Source organism: Hylobates moloch, unplaced genomic scaffold, assembly GCF_009828535.3.
Source record: "Hylobates moloch isolate HMO894 unplaced genomic scaffold, HMol_V3 SCAFFOLD_9, whole genome shotgun sequence".
NCBI classification, from domain to species: domain Eukaryota; kingdom Metazoa; phylum Chordata; class Mammalia; order Primates; family Hylobatidae; genus Hylobates; species Hylobates moloch.
In genome coordinates, this window is record NW_026652284.1 from 123,145,275 (window position 1) to 123,169,363 (window position 24,089).

At 46.1% G+C, this 24,089-nt stretch overlaps 1 protein-coding gene across 2 annotated transcripts; it reads left to right on the plus strand.

Annotated features, from left to right (window-relative positions):
- The first annotated feature begins 4,216 nt into the window (after window positions 1–4,216).
- On the plus strand, window positions 4,217–16,301 carry GML (glycosylphosphatidylinositol anchored molecule like). Of its 2 annotated transcripts, none has more exons than XM_032758512.2 (4): window positions 4,217–4,286; window positions 9,874–9,968; window positions 10,576–10,683; window positions 15,842–16,301. In XM_032758512.2, exons 2-4 carry the CDS (start codon window positions 9,896–9,898, stop codon window positions 16,135–16,137), a joined length of 477 nt encoding a protein of 158 aa, XP_032614403.1. In that variant the 5' UTR covers window positions 4,217–4,286; window positions 9,874–9,895; the 3' UTR covers window positions 16,138–16,301. The 2 variants fall into 2 exon arrangements, with proteins under 2 accessions (XP_032614403.1, XP_058300572.1); XM_058444589.1 differs by lacking the exon at window positions 4,217–4,286 and adding an exon at window positions 4,346–4,409 and having other exon boundaries at window positions 15,842–16,291.
- The last annotated feature ends 7,788 nt before the right edge of the window (window positions 16,302–24,089 follow it).

The following is a 24,089-nucleotide window of genomic DNA, read 5'->3' on the forward strand; positions in this document are numbered from 1 at the left end:
CTGGCTGAACGAAATGCTTGCGTTTTGTGTAGCTAATTGCCACAAGCCATGATGACAGTAGCTCATCCATAGAATGCATAAAGAAGCCAATTTTGTAACCTCACCTTTTGGCTTTTGATTTTTGGTTCTTATGTTGCTTAAAGGCGTTTTAAGATTAATGAGTGCCTGCCCACCTACATTCCCATCTTGCCTAGAGTGCTTCATTGGCTCTAAGTCTTTTGACTGGAAGTCCCTTGGCCACAGAAATTCCGCCAAGGGGCATGATGGACCCAGGGCAGGTTGCCCACCACTCCCACTCCAGTGTCGACATGGGACAAAACAGAAGCGTGGCCGATGACACTGCCTCTGGCATACCTTGACAAAAAAGGAGGAAAATAAACATAAATAAATAAATAAAATCCTAAGCACCCCCATCCCCAGCAGAATGGGGCCCCCTTAGGCCAAAAGCCTGAAAAACTAGTTTAGGCCAGGAGGGGAAGTGGAGCTGGTAGTGGGGGGTGGGGAGGGCATAGACAAGCCTCACTATACCTTTCCCCCACCTTGGAATTCAGGCACAACCGACCAGCACTAAAATTAAAATAGAAGTCATAAGACTGACAAAACAGACTGGATCGAAGACTCTGCCAGGCAGGGATGAAGTCTGCACCCCAGGGTAGACAGAGGTGTAATTTACAGGAATGTTTTTAAATATGTTTGCGTCAGGACCACCTCCATGAATATTCATAGCTCCTGTGTTCAACCAGAAGACTTCAGCTTATTAAAAACCTGGAAAGAAGTATCCTCTGAGAATCAATTACAGCCAAGATGGAGGGGCTCATCAGGTATTGTTAAGCACCCCCACTGCCGTTAAACTTCAAAGACTCACTAGCTGGGTGCACCTGTCCAAGATTAAGCCTGTTTCTTATGAGTCCCCACAGGCACCTGAGAAAGACACCATGGTCAACAATTGTGAACTCTTAGAATATCTAAAGCTGTTGTTTTGGAAATAAACAGATGACTAGCATCCTTAGTCCCTCCTACTCAGCCTCTTTAACAACTCTCATCCCATACAGATTTGCACCCCCAGTGGATACCTATGGCCATGTGGTCACCTATTCAATCAGGTATAAATAACTTATCTCTCATTTGGGATCATGAACCCAATGGTTACCACCGTATTGATAACATTTGGTTCAGGGGTCAGTGTACAATAAGACAGGCAAAGCCCTGTAATGTACAATTATATAACATCACTTACCTGAGAGCTAAGCGGGCAATTCGCCTTATATTGGCTGGGGTTGAGGCTGCCATTGGCTTACCGACCTCATGGGGAAAATTTGCCTATCATGAGGCAACTTCAAAACTTTACTTCTTCATTCTACGCACTGTCTCATAAAACGATAGACACTTTAGATACATTAAAACTCTCCCTTGATTCCTTTGCAGATATAATAATGGATGATAGATTAGCATGAGAGTATTATACTTACTGGTTGAACAAGGAGTATGCACTATAAGCAATAAAACCTGCTGCACTTACGTAAACACCTCAGGTCAAATAGAAGACGAACGTAAAATATATGAGCGAGTTGCCAGGTTGCATAAATATAACCAAGGCTGTGATCCTAACTATAGCTGGTCAACCATTAGAAGCGCCCTCCTGAGTCTCACTTGGTCTTTGCCCTTCCTAGACCTTTGATATTTATCACATTGTTAGTAATCTTTGGCCTTTGCTTGTTTAACTTAATGGTAAAGTTTGTGTCTTCTAGATTACAACAATTCCACGTAAAGATTATTCTGGCAACCCATCCTGTCTTCTGACCTTGGAAATAAAGACATCCTGCCTCAGGCCCCTTAGATCAGGCATCCAGAGATTTTTACACCTCCAATACTAGGCAAAGCATAAGCCCATAGAATCATCAGTCAGGCTGGAGTTAGAACATATATGACTATCTGATGGTAAACCCCAGACAGAAAAACCACTTGCAAGTGGTCATGAGTCATCCTCATCCTGGGAAGCCAACAGAAACCATCATTGGAGGGGGACATACCCTCCACTCAGACCCCCAGCCTCCGGTTGACTAATGACAAATACAAATGTGCCACCGATAACCAGGGGCACAGAAGTGATTAAGCCCCCAGGAGCAAAGGCAGAAGAAACAAAATCTCCAAGTTAGACTCCCAAGGAATTCCCATATAGGAATGATTGGATGCAAATGTAAACATACAGCCTTAAAAGGTCAGGAAAAAAATCAGGTCACTTCCACTTCTACATGGGATGCAGTAGGTTGTGGCTACTCAGAATGTGACAACCGGGCAAATCAATCCACAGAGTTAAAAGTCACATTTGAAAGGCCCTTGGACAGATGTGGACTCACCAAGGCCTGCGTGACCTGAAATTCCGCAGAGGGCGAGCCCTTCCCAGGGGAGCCGTTGTCATTGCAGATACATTTGTCAGTTTGGACACCAGCTGAAAGCCAGGCTGGCTACAGACAGGGACTCCAGGAGGGAATGCAAAACAGAGTGCTGTCTTGTCTCACAGGGGACCAAAGTGGCCCAGAATCTCCAGGTGCCCTAAAGATCAAGCCGGTTTTCCCACGGAAGAGCCTCCAAGTGCTGTGGTGGGAGGGACCCTGGGGAGTCACAGAAGGCCAAGTAGAATCCCCCCAGTGTGGCAGATCCCGGGATACAAAGTGCCCCTAGAAGGAGCCTGCCACAGTCACACCACTGGGCTCCATCATTAGCCAGTGGCCCAGATGGAACAGGTGTGTGGGATGAGGTTCAAGGGGAAAGTCAAAGCCTAGAAAGGAAAACCTGTCCGAGCTGAGGATTCGGTGTGAAAGCTGACCATACAAATTGGGTCACCCTTGTCACACCCAACTAAGGCAGAGTGCCAGGTGGGGAGACCATTCAGCACTCAGGATAGAAAACATTGCTCCAAGAATGTACTTCTCTGAGGCCTGACTGCTGAAACTGCCTGCGGTAACTTGAAACCAGTTTTATCTGATGGCTACTGAGACCACCTGCTGCAACTCTAAGCCTCGGTTCACCCACTGCTGTCACTCACTCACTCATCAACCAGAGCTTGCCGGCTCCCCAAAATCCTACTAGTGCCAATGAAACTCAGACAGCAATATGCACTATTTATCTTCTTTATAGAAAAGAGACAGTTACTCTTTTTTTTTTTGACAGAGTCTTGCTCTGTTGTGCAAGTTGGAGTGCAATGGCGTGATCTTGGCTCACTACAACCTCCACCTCCCGGGGTCAAGGGATTCTCCTGCCTCAGCCTCCTGAGTAGCTGGGACTACAGGCACGCACCACCACACCCAGCTAATTTTTGTATTTTTAGTAGAGATGGGGTTTCACCATGTTGATCACTCTGGTCTTGAACTCCCGACGTCAAGTGATCTCCCCGCCTCAGCCTCCCAAAATGCTGGGATTACAGGTGTGAGCCACCGCGAATTTAAAAAAGCCTTTTCTTTGTTCTTTGGACATACTGAAGGCCAGCCAGTGTGCCCCCATGCCCCTAATTTCAGTTATTTCCTCCCAAATAAAACATTTCAATTTCAGAAATTCACCTATTTTATATGACTTCGACAAGAGACAAGCCACACTGTGTAGGAGATGCTCGGGTGAAGCCAGCTGTCCCTGGCCACACACAGCTTGAAGGCAAAATGGCAGGAGCTCAAGCGAAAGCCAGGCAGGTCTCCCCCTGAAACGTCTGCACACGTGGGCGCTGGCGGGGCTGAAGGGCAAGGGCACCGCTCAAGCTGGCTTTGCTCAGGGTTGGGGACAGGGCCGGCTCCGGAGGCGACGGGGTCACACCCTGAGCGGAGGGGCTCCCGGGGTCCCCAGGGGTTATGGTGATGGCGGGACCACCTAGAGGGAGGGTCCAGGAACGAGGCGGGTGGACTGAGACCTTGAGGGCAGGGTGGGCCTGGGCGGTGCCAACAGGCTGCCGAGGGTGGCTGCTGTCCCGTTTCTCCAGCAGCCAGGGCCGTGGGCTTCTAGAACATTCCCCGTGGCTTTCCTGAAGGGAGCGTGGATGGAGCCAGGGTGTGCAGATTTCTGTGAGAAATATTTTCACCTGGGAGCCCCAAGGGGGACCCTGCCAACCTTTGAACACTGGCAGATGGGCTGGAGGCCTGGAGCCTGGGGACGGGGCTTTGAGGGTCCGGCAGGAGGGCGGAGCTGTGCGGCCGGCGGAGGCCCGGGAAAGTTCCAGAAAGTGGGTGGGGCGGCCGGCGCGGGAGGCTCAGATCGCTGGAGGCGGCGGGCACGCACACTGCGGGCTCCGAGGGGCACAGGTCAGTTTTCTGAGGCGGGTCGGGATCCAGGCGTGAGACTGGAGTCTGCCCAGGGGCCCAGCTGAGGCAGCCGTGCCGGGAGCCTCCTCGTCAGCCGCTCGGGCGCCAGGACGCCGCCTGGGGGTGCGCCGCGCTTCCCTGGATGGGGTGCCCCCACTCCCCTGCGAACTCCACTCGCCTCGGAGTCCCAGGGAGACCCCCCGAACTCAGCTCCTCTCAGGGGTACTGGGGGACCCCTCAAACTCCACTCCCCTCAGGTTCCCGGGGAGATGCCCCCTACTCCGTTCCCCTCAGGGTCCCAGGGATACACCCCAACTCAGCTCCTCTCGGGGGTACTGGGGGACCTCTCGAACTCCACCCCCAGCAGGGTCCCAGGGAGACCCCTCAGCTATGCTCAGGGGTCCCAGGGAGATGCCGGCACCCCAACTCCGCTTCCCTCAGGGGTCCCAGGGTCCCCCTCCCCTTACAGCTCAACTTCCCTCGAGAGTCTGGGAGTGGGGGCTCCGTTCAGTTCGTGAGCCCCCTTCCCTCAGGGTGTCCCGGGGGCCGCCCCACCCCCACACTGTGTGTGATTCCCCAAGGCGGGGGTCTCGGGCCGCAGCCCTTTCCGCGTTCTGCTGCTCATTCTTTTCTGGCTCTTTGCTTTCGAAGGAGAGAAGGAGGCCTTCGTTTCCAGTCTTTTTTCCTTTTCTAATGGAGCCCTGCTTTTCCTTCCGTGTCCCTTCAGGCTACTTCTGCCAGGTTTCTATTTTTCATTCTTTATTATTACTTTGCCCAAAATATTCTTGACTTCGATTGAGAAGGATTTGGGGGTCCATTTCTTATCCGGAGGTGTGTTCTTAATTTCCAAACAGATGAGGATTTTCCAGTTAATCCTTCTAGGGGTGACTTATTGCTTAATGCCACCATAGTCAGAAAATGGACTCTGAGTGTCCGAAACTGCATTAGGTTCTGAAGTATCTGTCCTTGTCACCTCTTGCAATGTTTTTCGCCTGGAAGCCTGCACTTGCCGATGCTGACATAACTGTTTCTGCCTTTCAGTTCTACAGCCTCCTTTGCTTTGTGATATTGTCATATAATTTATTTCTATATATGTTATAAACTCAATATTTCTTGTAGTGGGTCTGCTGATAATAAAATATTGCAACTGTTTTTGTCTGAAGCCATCTTAAGCTTACCCTGTATTTGCCCCGTGCATCTCTTCGTTTCACAGTTCCTGAGTTGTCACCTTTGTGATAAACTAGTAATAGTAAGTAAACTGTTTTCTTGTGCTCTGTGAGCTGTTCTAGCAAATTATCTAGGAGGAGGTGGTCTTGGAAACCCTTGATTTATAACTGGGCAGTCAGAAGTACACGTGGCCCAGACTTGTGATTGGCATCTGACGTGGGGGCATTAGGGTGGGACTGAGCCCTTCACCTGTGGGGTCTGCCATACTCAAGGCAGTGCCAGAATTGAATTGAAATGTTGGACAGTCAGTGTCCAGAGAGTTGGAGAACTGGTTTGTGTGTAAAAACTCACATATTTAGGGTCAGAAGTATGGTGGTGTAGAAATAATTCATACTATAGTCCCTTATTTCTGCCTCTTACACATCCTTTTATTTTTAAAATTTTTTCATCTTTAAAAAATCAATTTAGTAATCTTTTTCTCTTTCTCTTTAATGCTCTCATTAGAATTTTTAAAGTACTCGTATGCTAATGTCAACATTTGAGTGAACTGTGGGTTTATTTCTATTGTTGTTTTATTGATTAGCAATAATTTATTCCTAATTCTTACATATCCTGTGATGTTTTTATTGAATGTCTGGCGTTGTGTACAAAATAGCTGGAAAGCTTGGAGGTGGTTGTATGTTACTACTGGGGATGTGTGCCCTCTCCTCTCTCCAGGAGCCTGTGGGAAGGCTGGACTACTGGCTTGCTCAAAGGTGGAGGCCAGTTGGGATGCTTGCAGCTTCAACCTGACCCTGGCTGCCTCTGGAGCCAGCCCTGTCTCTAACCCTAACTGAAGCCATCTTGAGCGGTGCCCTTCCCCTTCTCCTACAGAGTGTGGCTTGTCTCTTGTTGAAGTCAAATAAAATAGATGACTTTCTGAAATTGAAATATTTTCTTTGGGAGGAAATAATTGTAATTAGGGGCATGGGGGTAGATGGGCTGGCATTCAGTATGTCCAAAGAACAAAGAGAAGGATTTTTAGTATTTGCAGTGGCTCACACCTATAATCCCAGCACTTTGGGAGGCTGAGGCAGGCAGATCACTTGAGGTCAGGAGTTCAAGACCAGCGTGGCCAACATAGTGAAACCCCATCTCTACTAAAAATACAAAAATTAGCTGGGCATAGTGGCGCACGCCCATAGTCCCAGCTACTCAGGAGGCTGAGGCAGGAGAATTGCTTGAACCCGGGAGGTGGAGGTTGTAGTGATCCGAGATCACACCATTGCACTCCAACTCCAACCTGCAGGACAGAGCGAGACTCTGTCTCAAAAAAAAAAAAAAAAGAAAATATGTCTCTTCTCTATAAAGAAGATAAATAGTACATATTGCTGTCTGAGTTTCATTGGCACTAGTAGGATTTTGGGGAGCTGGCAAGCTCTGGTTGATGAGTGAGTGAGTGACAGCAGTGGGTGAACCCAGGCTTAGAGTTGCAGCAGGTGGTCTCAGTAGCCATCAGATAAAACTGGTTTCAGGTTACCGCAGGCAGTTTCAGCAGTCAGGCCTCAGAGAAGTACATTCTTGGAGCAGTGTTTTCTATCCTGAGTGCTGAATGGTCTCCCCACCCGGCACTCTACCTTAGTTGGGTGTGACAAGGGTGACCCAATTTGTATGGTCAGCTTTCACACCGAATCCTCAGCTCGGACGGGTTTCCCTTTCTAGGCTTTGACTTTCCCCTTGAACCTCATCCCACACACCTGTTCCATCTGGGCCACTGGCTAATGATGGAGCCCAGTGGTGTGACTGTGGCAGGCTCCCTCTAGGGGCACTTTGTATCCTGGGATCTGCCACACTGGGGGGATTCTACTTGGCCTTCTGTGACTCCCCAGGGTCCCTCCCCCCACAGAACTTGGAGGCTCTTCCATGGGAAAACTGGCTTGGTCTTTAGGGTACCTGGAGATTCTGGGCCACTTTGGTCCCCCGTGAGCCAAGACAGCACTCTGTTTTGCATTCCCTACTGGAGTCCCTGTCTGTAGCCAGCCTGGCTTTCAGCTGGTGTCCAAACTGACAAATGTATCTGCAATGACAAAGGGTACCCTGGGAAGGGCTCGCGCTCTTCGGAATTTCGGTTTACGTGGGCCTTGGTGCTTCCACATCTGTCCAAGGGCTTTTCAAATGTGACTTTTAACTCTGTGGATTGATTTGCCCGGTTGTCACATTCTGAGTAGCCATAACCTCCTGCATCCCATGTAGAAGTGGAAGTGACCTGATTTTTTTCCTGACTTTTTAAGGCTGTATGTTTACATTTGCATCCAATCATTCCTATATGGGAATTCCTTGGGAGTCTAACTTGGAGATTTTGTTTCTTCTGCCTTTGCTCCTGGGGGCTTAATCACTTCTGTGCCTCTGGTTGTCAGTGGCACTTTTGTATTTGTCATTAGTCAACCGGAGACTGGGGGTCTGAGTGGAGGGTATGTCCCCCTCCAATGATGGTTTCTGTTGGCTTCCCAGGATGAGGATGACTCATGACCACTTGCAAGTGGTTTTTGTGTCAGGAGTTTATGATCACACAGTCATACACGTTCTAACTCCAGACTGACTGTTGAGAAAGCCTCTGGGTAAGGAATTCCTGGGAAACACACTGTTTTCATGCATCCTTTGGAAGATGAGGCCCAAAGTTACCAGGGTCTCTGTTTGCTGATGCTGATGATCCACATTTTCTAGCCCACTCTGCTTCTCTGACACCTTTAGTCTTGAGGATCCATGCTCTGTGAAGGATCCAAGCTCTTATTTCCCACTCACCTCGGCCCTGGCTCTGTCTCCAGGACCTGTTCTGCTATAGAATCCTAAAGCTCTGGGCGCTGGGTGTCAACCTGTGCCCCAGGAAATCATACTGTTACTGTGGACTTTCCAGTTTGCTTTCTTCTAGTATTCCATTGTAGCTCTTGGGTATTTTCCCATCTGCCCCACGATCCAGCTGGAAATCAGTGAACACATTTGATGGCAGTTTTCCTGCATGTGCTCTGGGCATTGACAGTGGAAGGGTGTTCAGAATGTCTGCTGTGCCCTCGTGGAGGAAGAGGGCCTCAATGTACATGCTCTGGGTCAGCAGGTGCCCTTGAGCCCAGCTTTGGGAGCAAGTGTTGGATGAGTGAAGGAGGCATCCAGGGAAAGCAGGCAGGACAGAGTGGAGACGGGGCTGCTGGGTCTCAGGGGAATGGGCATGGAGTGGGCAGGAGATCCACCTAGGGAGGCTGACTGGCCGGGCAAGTCAGGAGCCCCTTCCAAGGGTGGACACTGACAGGCCCCCAGTCTTGGTCTCCTGCGTCTCAGAGGTACCAGCCCATCTTTTTTCCCAAATTTGATGACCTGGGGCTAGGGGCATTTTGAATCTCAGCCTTGCCCACTGGAGCTGGACTTGGTACACAGGGTGGGGCAAAGTGGGTACTGGATCCTGATCGTTCCTATCCCTGGGGTGTGGCTTCTTGCTACACAGTCAGCTTCTGGTTCTGTAGCCCCAGCTGCTCCTGCAGTGGGGGGAGCTACAAATCAGGCTCTGACCCCCTCCAGGTGGGGCCTTAGCATGAGGGGAGTCATCAGGCATCAGCAGCTGTGCCCAGGGAGTTGCCCCACTGAGCACTGAGGACTGACCTGCTCCCAACCAGGGAGATGGAGCTTCCCCCTTGAGTCGGGCTGCTGAAGGGGGTAGGGGATGGAGACAGTGCGTTTGCAGGAGTAAGGGTGCAGTCGGGTCCCTGCGAGAAAATGTCTCGGTGGTGGCGACTGATTGGTGACCTGGGGGTCACCGATCCTGAGCCCACATTTCTGAGCCCACAGTGCTGGCATCAGGACTCAGGTGTGAGGTGCCCCAGACCCTCCCCTTACCAGTAATTAGCTAATGGCTCAGTGATGCCCAGGGTGAAGGAGGACTTGATTTTGGGAGGGGAGTTCTCTCGTAGTGACACTGAGGATGCCTTCAAGTTGGGCTTCCGGCATGTTCTGTCCTCGCGCCCCTTCTGTAGTCACCTCAGCCCTCATGTTGCTGAGTTGTGTGTGAGAGCGGGAAGCGCGTCAATGGGCAGTATTGGAGAACATTTCACAAGTCGCTTTTGAGGTTCAGAATCAACCAGTAGATACAGAAAAATATTTTGGAGCATGGGGACCCTTGGGTGAGCTGCCACATGAAGCAGCCCCAGGACCTCCCTGGCTCGAGGAGTGACAGCGAGTTTGTCTGAGGTGAGGGCACAGGCCTGGCAAAGCCTTGTGTGTGGGTGAGACCTACCCGACCCCAGTGCCTTACCCGAGGAGCTGCTGGCCCAGTGGGGGAGGCATTCAGGTGCGCAGAGTCAGGGAGACTCATGAGGCCGTTGAGGCCAGGGGCATAGAGCTGGCCAAGGAGCCACGGGTCACTAACGTGTTGTATGGGTCTCCTTACCTTCAGGTCCAGGCTCCTGCGTGAAGTGATGCTCCTCTTTGCCTTACTCCTAGCCATGGGGCTCCCATTGGTGGCAGCCAATGTCACCGTGGGTTCTCAGTGTAAGTATCCTTCCCTCTCACTGTCCTGGAGAGGACAAGAATTCACCTGGGGCTGCTGGGAGTCACTGGAATGATTGGCTGCAACGTGGAGAAAGTCTCGGCCAGCTGGGGCCTGCATTGTCTGTGTAATCAGGGGTGGGCACTAGGGCAGTCCAGGAGTAGTCATGAGCAAGAAGAGGGTTAGGATGGAGGAGCAGCTGACCAGGGACCAAGGGGGAACCTTGATGTGGCCCTTCCCGTCAGCGCCAGGCAGGAGGGGCTGTGTCCAGGGAAACCCAGGAGGATGCCGGACCCCTGTGAGTATCCAGTCTTCCTTGGCGAGGTGGGCCAGGTCTGCAGAGCATAGCAATCCCATATGTGACCACCAGTGGCGCTCTCTGGAGCCTGCGTTGGAGAACAGGGAAAGCTCTCCTTGTGCCTGGCCTCCCTCCCAGAAGCTAGCCTGGGCCAGACTCAGACTGCATAGAGAGCTGAGCCGTGCAGGCTAGGAGAAGTCCTTGGCAGCAGAGGGGAAGGGCTGGCCATTGAAGAAGGGTGGAGTGAGCTGGTCATGGGTGGAAAAGGCGTGGTGGAGCAGAAGCCTGAAGCCTGTTTTCTCCCCTCTCAGGGACTTATAATTTGAGATGCCATGACTGTGCGGTCATAAATGATTTCAACTGTCCCAACACTAGAGTATGTCCGTATCATATTAGGCGCTGTATGACAATCTCCATTCGTAAGTACCTCTTTGTCATTTTGACACATTGTAGATTAGTCCCCTACCTGGGTAGTTTCTGGGGCCAGGGCCAGTCTGCTTTCTTCTCTGCACCCAGCTCTGTTTCCCCTTCCCTTATGTCCTCGAATCCTGAGTGCGTTTCTGCACGCTTTGGTCTCAGCCTCATGATAGGCCAGCATGCATCATCTTGTAGAGCCAGGTACTCTGCAAAGTAGTACAATCTATCCACACATCTGCAGTGTCTCCAGGGGGTAGGAGCATTGCTGGGCCTCAGAGCCTCCACTGTCCCTGGTTGTGTATGTAGACGCCCGATGCTGCCTGGGCGAGTCCTCACTGGCCATTCAATTTCTGGTAGTCTAGAGAGTGCTTCCAGCTCGGCAGGTCAAAGCAGTGGATGGGCCGTGGACTCCCCTCAGGGAAAAGCCTACCACACATAGATGGGAAGGCCAAGCATGAGGTCAGGGCACAGCCTGCACTTCCAGGATGCTCTTGCTGCTTCCTCAGAGCCCTCTCTCCCCAGGGCCCTAACCTGCAGAAGATGTATGGTCAGAGGCCCAGTGACCAATGGAGCAAGCAGGGAGGGTGCAGCCAGTGTACGCCCTGGTGCACAGGTGGAGGCCTTATCTGGGGCCCTGCTCAGGGCCTTTCCTCTAGCCTTTTTGTCCCCGGTGTCTGTGGTTGTGCTTGCAACTTCACATGTCATTCTGTGTTCCAAGCTTTGTGCAAAAATAATCCCCTGATTACCACCTCGGTGTGGTTTGGCTATGTCCCCACCCAGATCTCATCTTGAATTGTAACTCCCATAATCCCCGTGTGTCATGGGAGGGACCTGGTGGGAGGTAGTTGAATCATGTGGGTGGTTACCCTCATGATGTTCTCGTGATAGTGAGTTCTCACAAGATCTGATGGTTTTATAAGGAGCTTTTCCCCGGCACTTCTCCTTCCTGCCATCATTTGAAGGATATGTTTGCTACCCCTTCTGCCATGATTGTAAGTTTCCTGAGGCCTCCCCAGCCATGCAGAACTGTGAGTCAATTAAACCTCTTTCCTTTATAAATTGCCCAATCTCAGGCAGTTCTTTATAGCAGCGTGAGAAGAGACTCATACACACCTCTTCTTCAGACCAACTGCTGATTTGGGACATGGGCAGGAGGCTGAGAATCTGGGCTTTGTCTCCACAGTGGCCACTGCTGGGGACCTTGAAGGCATGGTTTTGTCATGTTGGGATTACTACCTCTAAATGAGGCTGAGAACTATCTTTCCCATAACTCCCTCATGGGGTAATAGTTGGCAAAAAGAGGAACTTGAGTGAGATTTGCAAGGTGTGGGTGAAGCAGAGATCACTCTTCTGGAAGGTCACGATGGTTTAGTGAAGTGATGGACACTGGTGGACTCCAATCTGTCCTCCTTCGTGTCGACCCCATCTTCTCCACTTTTGAGCCTTTGACTGAAAGCAATTCCTAAGACTCCAGCAGGTATTTGGCCACTGGCCTGCCTAGGTGATGGATACTCCAGTGGAGCAGTTTAAACACCTCTGCAAGAGACTCCTCTGCACAGCCTTACTTGAGAGGATAATGGTGCATGGCCTTTGATATTGCCCTGCAAAGTTGGGCTGTTCCAGCCTGCCCCAGTGTAAGTGACCTAGCTCTGGACTGTTCCTCTGATCTTCAGCCTTACCTGACTGACTTCCTTTCTTGGCTCCCCCATGGTCATGGCAGCTGTAACACTTTTATTTAATAACTTAGACCTAGACTGTTTTAGAGATTCCATTTTCCTGAATGAACCCTGATGGATATTAGGACAAAGAAGTTGGGAATGCTGAAATGCTGGGACATTTTTCCTTTCAGGAGATTTGCTGATTTCTGGGGCTGTGCAGGGTGGTAAGCAAAAGACCTCTATGGAAAGAAACTCAGGCAGTGTCCTGAGACAAGGGGCCTGGGTATGAGGCATATAGGAACTCTGCACTATCTCTGCAACTTTTCTGAAAACCTAAAACTATTTTAAAATAAAAGGTTCATTCACACACACACACACACACTCACACACACACACACACACACACATCATAACCCCACTACCTTGTGGATTCAATAACACAATTGCAATGTGGTGTACAATTTAAAACCCATCAGTTTAATTCACCATGTTAACAAAGAAAAGGGCAGAGATGATTGTAGATGCTGAAATGTTTTGATAAAATCCAACACTCTTTCCAAATCCCTGAGGGAAATGTCTACCATCACCACTTCTATTCCCAATGGAACTGGAGTTCTTAGGTAGTTCAGTTAGGCAAGAGGAAGTATTAAGTCTCATGGAGAGGAGAAAGAAAGAATTTAAACTGCTTACTATTCATCAGAAACAACAAACTTCAAATAACAAATATCTTTAGGAAAGATCCTGGATACAAGATAAGTATTCAAAAATCAGTTTACAAAATCAATTGTCCTTTTGTACATCAAGAAACAGATTGAAAATGAAATCCAAGGAATGGTGCTCTTTAAAGTATCACAACATCAAGTACCACAAATCTAACTGGATTTGTGCAAGATTTCAACACTCAAACACTATTGAAGACTTAAAACACCATTAAAGACTTAAACACATGGAATTGTACACTATACTTATGGATCATGAGAGTCAAAAGAGTAAGGATATCTCTTCTCCAATTAACCTACAAATCCAAAAGAATTTCAGTCAAAGTCTCAGCAGGGGTGTGTTTGTGTTTTGACAAGTTGGTACCGAATGCTTTTTGAAAATATGAAGGGCTAGGAATAGCCAAAGCAGTCTTGGGGAAAAAGTAAAAAGCTCGAGGACTTGTGCTCTGCACTATTAAATTATTCATGTAGTTTCCTTAATCAAAACGGTTTGGTGTTGGATCCTGTGGTCAGGATTGAAAAATACAACACTAGAAGAGAAATAATTCAGAAAAAGCAACGTACTTCTGGTTTCTTGATCTCTGACAAAGTTGACCCTGCAGTGCAGTAGGTAAAGAAACTGCTCTCCGCTGAGTAGTGGTGGATATGTCAGATATTTATACACAATATTTGCACCATATGAAAGAAGCAGTTTCAGGTGGTTTGTAGATCTCAATGTAAATATTAAACCAATAAAGTTTTTAGAGAAAAGTGTAAAATGCTGTATTTGTGACTTTTAGGAACTAAGAATTTAAAAAATTGAACAAAATAGTGCTAGTCACATAAGAATGAAATTGATAGGTTGAATTACCTTTAACTTCAAAACTTCTGTTCCTAAGAAGATACCTGTGAAATAGTAAAACCGCAAGCCACAGATGAGGAGAAAGCATTTCAAAACGTGTATTTACTAAAGTACTTGTATTCATAATATAATGAACTTATTCCTATGAATTAATAAAAAGCTGATCAATGGAAATTTAAACAAAAGGCTTAAAGGGAATTTGCCAGAAAATGGTATCTGAATGTGTAACATACATAAGAAAAGTTGTTCACTGTCGTTCTTGAAAGAAATGCAGCTTAAAACCACAACACAATAACACCACAGGAAATGACTCAATATCCTAAAATGATCATACCAAGTGTTGTCAGGGTTCTGAAGTGTGCTCAATCCCTCAGACTATAGATAAGTTCAACCCAGTGTAGAAAACTCTTCGACGTTGTCTGCTAAAGCTGCGTATCAAACACTGAGACTCAGCGCTTCTACTCCAAGGTGCATAGCTAATTATAAAAAAGCTTATACAGACTCACCTCAAGGCAAATACAAGGCAAGAGTATTCATTGCAGCACTATTTGGAGTAGACAAAAACCATAAACAACCTTAATGTCCATCAACAATAAATTGTGGTATGTTCACCAATGTAATGCTATGCAATTATGAGAATGAACAACATACAACAGTGTGCAACAATAAGGATACATTTCATAAACACAGATTACAGCAAAAGAAGCCATCCACAAAAGCAGATATAATGCATAATTTCATTTCATAAAGTTCAAAACCAAACAGAACTAACCTATAGGTTTAGAAGCCCATACATTTCCTGTCTTTGGCCTGGGCTGCTCACAGCAGTGTCTGCATGGCGGAACAGAGTGAAGAGTCCTGGGGCTGTCTTGCAGCTCTGTTTCTGATGCTGCATGCTGAGTACTGGCTGTGGGCACTTGGTGAAAATCCATTGAGTTGTGGACTTATGGTCAGGCACATTTCTGTAGAATGTTGAACTCCAATAAACTTTTTAAGTGGAAAATAACAGAAAACAAGTGACTGGTTCGTATTCATCAGTTGTTTCTGGTGTTATAGAGGAGATAAGACCCAGAGCCATGAATAGATAAATCAATTATGGTAAGTTCCAGAATAAAGTATTTGTGTAAACACTGGATAGATTTCAAGGGGAACAGAAGTAGTGATGAGGGCCAAGGTATTTAACCCAGGGATTCTTGAAGGAGGTGTTAGATGGAGCTTTGGTCAGGTGGCACTGGTCAGCTGAGGCCACTGGACAAGCCCTCTAGTGAAGGTTATTGATCACATTAGTCGTGATCACATTAGTTGCGATCGATAACCTTCACCAGAGGGCTTGTCCATCAGATAACATGTACCTAGTTGGAATGGTGCATCAAGTCTGTACTGGGGAGGAGGTTGGCACCAAGGGCTCAAGAGCATTTATATGTTGGTCCAGGAGACTGAAACACCAGGCTGAGGGTCCCAGGAAGGAGTTTACCCTAGAAGGGTCTTGCCAACTGCAGAAAATCTAGTTAAGGCTGCATTAATATGGGCACCTCTGTTGAAGGTCCATGTGATCTCTAGACCATAAGTGAAACATGATTTCTGGTCTGCATTTAATTTCTAGGGCTCTAGAATTCTTACCACAAAAAAATGAACAGGACATTTCATTGTGCGTAGCTACATGACAAGGTACCATGATATCATTTTGGGAGGGCCAGAGGCCTAAAGATGGCAGCTTACATAGAAAACTCTCTCCAGAAGAAGTTGTTCTGGGAGTGATGAGACCCGCTAGTGGACTTGGATATTCTCTCTCAGTCAAGTGTTCTAGACAATGTTGTCACAGCTAGGAGTGTAGAATGTGTACATGGAGCTAATTATGGTTGGATGTGAGGTGTATGTGCTTCAATATTTACAGGCAGAAAATGTGAAATCAATTATTTTCATTGCTGCTGCTTTTTTTTAGGCATAAATTCTCGTGAACTACTTGTTTATAAGAACTGTACAAACAACTGCACATTTGTATATGCAGCTGAACAGCCTCCTGAAGCCCCAAGAAAAATCTTCAAAACTAATAGCTTCTACTGGGTTCGTTGTTGTAATACCATGATTTGCAATGCAGGAGGGCCTACTAATCTTGAAAGGAACATGTCACCCGATGAAGTAACTGAGGAGGAGCTTCCAGAAGGAACTGTGAGGCTGGGGGAGTCAAAACTGTTCCTGAGCTTTGCCTCTATCATAGTCAGCAATATATTGCCATGAGGACCCCTCCTTGGAGGGTCTGACCATCTTCACCGGTTCCGCAGAGAAATGTTGCTCTCCATTATTCCCTTGTAAGCCAGAGACCCTTATCCACTGCTCCTCTAGGTGGCCCATTTATGGTTTGTTGTAAGAGAAAAATAAAAAAAAAAATATTGTTTAGTGGAGATGTTCATGAGCATTTGTTTGCCTGCATGTACTTGAGCACTCATAGTGGAGTCTCTGTTCATATCTGTTCTTCCCTCCCTTGCTCTGTATTCAGGGATTACTTTGTGGTTTTATTATAATCAGTTGCTGTAGCTATTATTGATTTTGGTAGTTTTGTCTTTGCGCTTCATACTAAAGTTATGAGTGGGTTGCACACTGCAGTTACTGCATTGCAATATTTTGGTTTGTCTGTGTACTTAATTTTACCTTGGGTTTTATACTTTCAGATGTTTTCTTTTTATACATGAGTGTTTTTTTCTTTCAATTTGAAGAGCTCCCTTTAGCATTTCTTGTAAGACAGATGTGGTGGTGAATTCTCTCAGCTTTTGTTTGGGAGAGACTTCATTTCTCCTTCATATTTGGAGTTCAGTTTTGCTGGATACATTATTCTTGGATGACAGTTGAGGATTTTTTTTTCTGTTCAACACTCTCAAAATGTCATACCACTCACTCCTGGCCTGTAGAGTTTCCCTTAAGAATTCTGTTGCCAGATGAACTGGAGCTCCTTTACATGTCTGCCTATTTTCTCTTGCCACTTTTAGGGTCCTCTTTTTGTCCTTGACCTTTAAGAGTTTGATTATTATATGTGTCAGGGTAGTCCTATTTGGGTCAGATCTCTTTGGCGTTCTCTAACTTTCCTGTACCTGAATATTTATCTCTTCCTCAAGTTTTGGAAACTTTTCTGTTATTATTTTTTGATCAGCTTTCTATGCCTGGCGCTTGCTTAACTCCATCTTAAACACCAGTAATTCTTAGATTTGGTCTTTTGAGGTAATTTTCTATATCTTATAGGTTATCTTCATTCTTTTTCATTCTTCTCTCTTTTTTCTCCTTTGTGTACTTTCAAATAGCTGTCTTCAGGTTCATTGATTCTTACCTCTGCTTTATTTATTTTGCTGTTGAGAGCCTGTAATGAATTTTTCAGTTCAGCAAATATATCTCTCATTTCCAAGGTTTCTGTTTGACTTTTTAGATTATTTCAATGTCTTCGTTAATTATTTCTCATAAATTTCTGAATTGCTTTTCTTCGTTATCTTGGAGATCACTGAGTTTCCTTAAAACTACTATTTTGAATTCTTGATCAGAGAATTCACATATTGCTGTCTCTTTAGGGTCAGTTGTTGGTTCCTTGCCTTGTTCGGTTGGGGAGGTCATGGCTCCCTGTTTGCTGTTGTTTCTTGTGAATGTATGTCTACGTCCTTGCACAGAAGAATTATGTATTTATTTCAGACTTCTCTGTCTGGCTTCTTTTTGTTTCTTTGTTTTGTGTGTGTGTGTGTGTGTGTGTGTGTGTGTGTGTGTGTGTGTGTTTTAAGACAGGGTCTCACTCTGTCACCCAGGCTGGAATGTAGTGGTGATCGTGGCTCACTGCAACTCCACATTCCAGGCTCAGGTGATCCTCCTATCTCAGTCTCCTGAGTAGTTCAGACCAGCTAATTTTTGTATTTTTTTATAGAGATGAGGTTTTCAGTGTTGCCCAAGCTGCTTTCAAACTCCTGGGCTCAAGCAATCTTCCCACCTCGACCTCCCAAAGTGCTGGGATTACAGGTGTGAGCCACCACATCCAGCCTGGTTTTTACTGGATATGTTTCATTAGAGATCTTTGTAATTTATCTGTTTCTTTCCTTTTTCTTTTTTCCCGCTAGGTTGCTGCCTCCTTTTCTGCACTAGATGGCAACTTAAGCCCAACTTTGCCTTGGTTCTAGTCAACAGTAGAGTACTGCCAGTCCCAAAGAGAGAAGCCCCAAGGGGATATCCTGGTCATGTGGGAAGGCTGACCAGGGCTGCATGCCTGGGGGCCTGTGGGACTTACTTCCTATAGCATGGCACTGTGAACAGCCACCCTGATTTGGTGTCTCCTTTGGCTGAGTTACACAGCAGAGTCTTCAAGGGTGGGATGGGAGTCCCATTTCCCTTTCTGTCTCTGACTTTCCTCAGAAATATTTTTCCCTTCAGGCACTCCTGATGATACCTCTGGGTTGAAGCAGGGGCATGTCTCCTGCCAGGAAACCCAACATGGGAAGGAAGCTGGTTGTCTGCCTCCATGCCACTTTGTCCAGTGTAGAAACTGTGAGCCAGGGGGAAATGTTCTGCACATTTGGTGCTGAGCAGACTGGGGAGAGGGACATTGTGGGCATGTAAATCCCGTTTTCTTACATCTGCTCTAGGAGTTTTTTTACTTGTCTGTGACCCCAGGAACTATCTCATCCTCATATTTGAGTCGTGGAATATTGCTGGTGATAATCTCAGTGCTGTGTATTTGGTTTTGGTTTTCTTTGAGATGGGAGGGAAGCCAGCTTGCTTGTACACTGCCATCATGGAAACTTGGACTTGTGTTCTCTTAGGTATATTCCTAGTAGTGGAATTGTTGGGTTCTATGGTAACTCTCTAGATAATTATTAAAGAGACTATGAGACTGTTTTCCAGAGTGGCTGCACCATTTTACAGTCCCACCAGCCATGTATGAGGGTTCTAGCACTTGTTGTTACCTGATGTTTTTTATTTTAGTTTTTCTAGTCGATGTGAAGTGCCATCTCATTGTGGTTTTGATTTGCATTTCCCATAAGACTAATGACATTGAGTATCTTTGCCTGTGTTTTTTGGCCATTTGTTTATCTTCCTTGATTGTAAGAGTACTTTATATACTCATGATACAAATCCCTGATCACATAGATGATTAGCAAATACTGTCTCCCATTCTTTGGGTTGTCCTTTCACTTTTGAGAGTGTCCTTTGAAGCACACGTTTTCAATTTTGGTGAAGTCCAAACTATCTATTTTTTCTTTTCTCGCTCATATTCTTGGTGCCATGACCTTCACCAAACCCAAGGTCAGTGAGGATTACATCTATGTTTCCTTCTAAGACTGTTATTTTTTGCTCTTATGATTAGATCTTTGATCAATTTCAGATTAATTTTCATATATGATCTGAGATAAGGACCCAACTTCATTCTTTTCCACATAGTTATCAAGTTTCAATACCATTTGTTGGAAAGATTATTCTGTCCCCAATGGATGGTCTTGGCACCTTTGTAAAAAAGTCAGGTGACAGGGTTGGTCTGTTCCAAGATGGCCATACAGGAACAGCTCCAGTCTGCAGCTCCCAGTGTGATCGATGCAGGAGATGGTGATTTCTGCATTTCCAACTGAGGTACCTGGTTCATCTCATTGGGACTGGTTGGACAGTGGGTGCAGCCCACGGAGGGCGAGCCAAAGGACGGGGCATCGCCTCACCTGGGAAGCGCAAGGGGTCACGGGATTTTTCTTTCCTAGCCAAGGGAAGCTGTGACAAACTGTACCTGGAAAATCGGAACACTGCCACCTAAATAATGAGCTTTTCCAACTGTCTTAGCAAATGGCACACCAGGATATTATATCCCACATCTGGCTCAGCGGGTCCCACGCCCATGGAGCCTTGCTCACTGCTAGTCCAAGATTGAACTGCGAGGCAGCAAGCCTGTCTGGGGGAGGGGTGTCCACCCTTGCTGAGGCTTGAGTAGGTAAACAAAGCAGCTGGGAAGCTCAAAGTGGGTGGAGCCCACCACAGCTCAATGAGGCCCACCTGCCTCTGTAGACTCCACCTCTGAGGGTAGGGCGTAGCTGAACAAAAGGCAGCAGAAATTTCTGCAGACTTAAAAGTCCCTGTCTGACAGCTCTGAAGAGAGCAGTGGTTCTCCTAGCACTGTATTTAAGCTCTGAGAACAGATAGACTGCCTCCTCAAGTGGGTCCCTGACCCCTGTGTAGCCTAACTTAGAGACACCTCCCAGTAGGGGCCAACTGACACCTCATAGAGCTGGGTGGCCCTCTGAGATGAAGCTTCCAGAGGAAGTATCAGGCAGCGATATTTGCTGTTCCACAGCCTCTGCTGGTGATACCCAGGCAAACAGGGTCTGGAGTGGACTTCCAGCAAACTCCAACAGACCTGCAGCTGAGGGACCTGACTGTTAGAAGGAAAACTAACAAACAGAAAGGAATAGCATTAGCATCAACAAAAAAGAACATCCACAGCAAAACCCCATCTGTAGGTCACCATCATCAAAGACCAAAGGTAGATAAAACCACAAAGATGGGGAGAAACCAGAGCAGAAAAGCTGAAAATTCTAAAAACCAGAGCACCCCTTCTCCTCCAAAGGGTCACAGCGCATCACCAGCAATGGAACAAAGCCGGACGGAGAATGACTTTGACGAGTTGGCAGAAGTAGGCGTCAGAAAGTCGGTAATAACAAACTTCTCCAAGCTAAAGGAGGATGTTCAAACTCATTGCAAGGAAGCTAAAAACCTTGAAAAAAGATTAGGTGAATGGCTAACTAGAATAAACAGTGTGGAAAAGACTTTAAATGACCTGATGGAGCTGAAAGCCATGGCAAGAGAACTATGTGATGCATGCACAAGCTTCAGTAGCCAATTCAATCAACTGGAAGAAAGGGTATCAGTGATTGAAGATCAAATTAATGAAATGAAGTGAGAAGAGAAGTTTAGAGAAAAAAGAGTAAAAAGAAACGAAGCCTCCAAGAAATATGGGACTATGTGAAAAGACCAAATCTACGTTTGATTGGTGTAGCTGAAAGTGAGAGGGAGAATGGAACCAAGCTGGAAAACACTCTTCAGGATATTATCCAGGAGAACTTCCCCAACCTAACAAGGCAGGCCAACATTCAAATTCAGGAAATACAGAGAACACCACGAAGACACTCCTTGAGAAGAGCAACCCCAAGACACATAATTGACAGATTCACCAAGGTTGAAATGAAGGAAAAAATGTTAAGGGCAGCCAGAGAGAAAGGTTGGATTACCCACAAAGGGAAGCCCATCAGACTAACAGTGGATCTCTCGGCAGAAACTCTATAAGCCAGAAGAGAGTGGGGGCCAATATTCAACATTCTTAAAGAAAAGAATTTTCAGCCCAGAATTTCATATCCAGCCAAACTAAACTTCATAAGTGAAGGAGAAATAAAAATCCTTTACAATCAAATGCTGAGAGATTTTGTCACCATCAGGCCTGCCCTACAAGAGCTCCTGCAGGAAGTGCTAAACATGGAAAGGAACAACCAGTACCAGCCACTGCAAAAACATGCCAAATTGTAAAGACCATAGAAGCTAGGAAGAAACTGCATGAACTAATGGGCAAAGTAACAGGCTAACATCATAATGACAGAATCAAATTCACACATAACAATATTAACCTTAAATGTAAATGGGCTAAATGCCCCAATTAAAAGACACATACTGGCAAATTGGATAAAGAGTCAAGACCCATCAGTGTGCTCTATTCAGGAGACCCATCGCACATGCACAGACACACATAGGCTGAAAATAAAGGGATGGAGAAAGATCTACCAAACAAATGGAAAGCAAAAAAAAGCAGAGGTTGCAATCCTAGTCTCTGATAAACAGACTTTAAACCAGCAAAGATCAAAAGAGACAAAGAAGGCCATTACATAACGGTAAAGGGATCAATTCAACAAGAAGAGCTAACTATCCTAAATATATATGCACCCAGTACAGGAGCACCCAGATTCATAAAGCAAGTTCTTAGAGACCTAAAAAGAGTCTTAGACTCCCACACAATAATAATGGGAGACTTTAACACCCCACTGTCAATATTAGACAGATGAACGAGACAGAAGGTTAACAAGGATATCCAGGACTTGAGCTCAGCTCTGCACCAAGCAGACCTAATAGACATCTACAGAACTCTCCACCCCAAATCAACAGATATACATTCTTCTCAGAACCACATCACACTTATTCCAAAATTGACCACATAGTTGGAAGTAAAGCACTCCTCAGCAAATGTGAAAGAACAGAAATCACAACAAACTGTCTCTCAGACCACACTGCAATCAAATTAGAACCCAGGATTAAGAAACTCACTCAAGGCCGGGCGCGGTGGCTCACGCTTGTAATCCCAGCACTTTGGGAGGCCGAGGCGGGCGGATCACGAGGTCAGGAGATTGAGGCCACGGTGAAACCCCGTCTCTACTAAAAATACAAAAAAATTAGCCGGGCGTGGTGGCGGGCTCCTGTAGTCCCAGCTACTCGGAGAGGCTGAGGCAGGAGAATGGCATGAACCCAGGAGGCGGTGCTTGCAGTGAGCTGAGATCACGCCACTGCACTCCAGCCTGGGTGACAGAGCGAGACTCCGTCTCAAAAAAAAAAAAAAAGAAACTCACTCAAAACTGCACAACTACATGGAAACTGAACAATCTGCTCCTGAATAACTACTGGATAAATAACGAAATGAAGGCAGAAATAAAGGTATTCTTTGAAACCAATGAGAACGATGACACAATATACCAGAATCTCTGGGACACATTTAAAGCAGTATGTAGAGGGAAATTTATAGCACTAAATGCCCACAAGAGAAAGCAGGAAAGATCTAAAATTGACGCCCTAACATCACAATTAAAAGAACTAGAGAAGCAAGAGCAAACACATTCAAAAGCTAGCAGAAGACAAGAAATAACTAAGATCAGAGCAGAACTGAAGGAGATAGAGACACAAAAAACCTTCAAGAAAATCAATGAATCCAGGAGCTGGTTTTTTGAAAAGATCAACAAAATTGATAGACTGCTAGCAAGACTAATAAAGAAGAAAAGAGAGAAGAATCAAATAGACAAAAATGATAAAGGGGATATCACCACCGATCCCACAGAAATACAAACTACTCTCAGAGAATATTATAAACACCTCTATGCAAATAAACTAGAAAATCTAGAAGAAATGAATAAATTCCTGGACACATACACCCTCACAAGACTAAACCAGGAAGAAGTTGAATCGCTGAATAGACCAATAACAGGCTCTGAATTTGAGGCAATAGTTAATAGCCTACCAACCAAAAAGAGTCCAGGACCAGATGGATTCACAGCCGAATTCTACCAGAGGTGCAAAGAAGAGCTGGTACCATTCCTTCTGAAACTATTCCAATCAATAGAAAAAGAGGGACTCCTTCCTAACTCATTTTATGAGGCCAGCATCATCCTGATACCAAAGCCTGATAGGGACACAACAAAAAAAAGAGAATTTTTTAGACCAATATCCCTGATGAACATCGATGCAAAAATCCTCAATAAAATATTGGCAAACCGAGTCCAGCAGCATATCAAAAAGCTTATCCACCAAGATCAAGTTGGCTTCATCCCTGGGATGCAAGGATGGTTCAACATATGCAAATCAATAAATGATTTTACATCACATAAACAGAACCAAAGACAAAAACAACATGATTATCTCAATAGATGTAGAAGAGGCCTTTGACAAAATTCAACAGCCCTTCTTGCTAAAAACTCTCAATAAACTAGGTATTGATGGAATGTATCTCAAAATAATAAGAACTATTTGTGACAAACCCACAGCCAGTATCATACTGAATGGGCAAAAACTGGAAGCATTCCCTTTGAAAAGTGGCACAAGACAGGGATGCCCTCTCTCACCACTCCTATTCAACATAGTGTTGGAAGTTCTGGCCAGGGCAATCAGGCAAGAGAAGGAAATAAAGGGTATTCAATTGGGAAAAGAGAAAGTCAAATTGTCCCTGTTTGCAGATGACATGATTGTATATTTAGAAAACCCCATCGTCTCAGCCCAAAATCTTCTTAAGCTGATAAGCAACTTCAGTAAAGTCTCAGGATACAAAATCAATGTGTGAAAATCATAAGCATTCTTATACACCCATAAGAGACAAATAGAGAGCCAAATCATGAGTGAACTCGCATTCACAATTGCTTCAAAGAGAATAAAATACC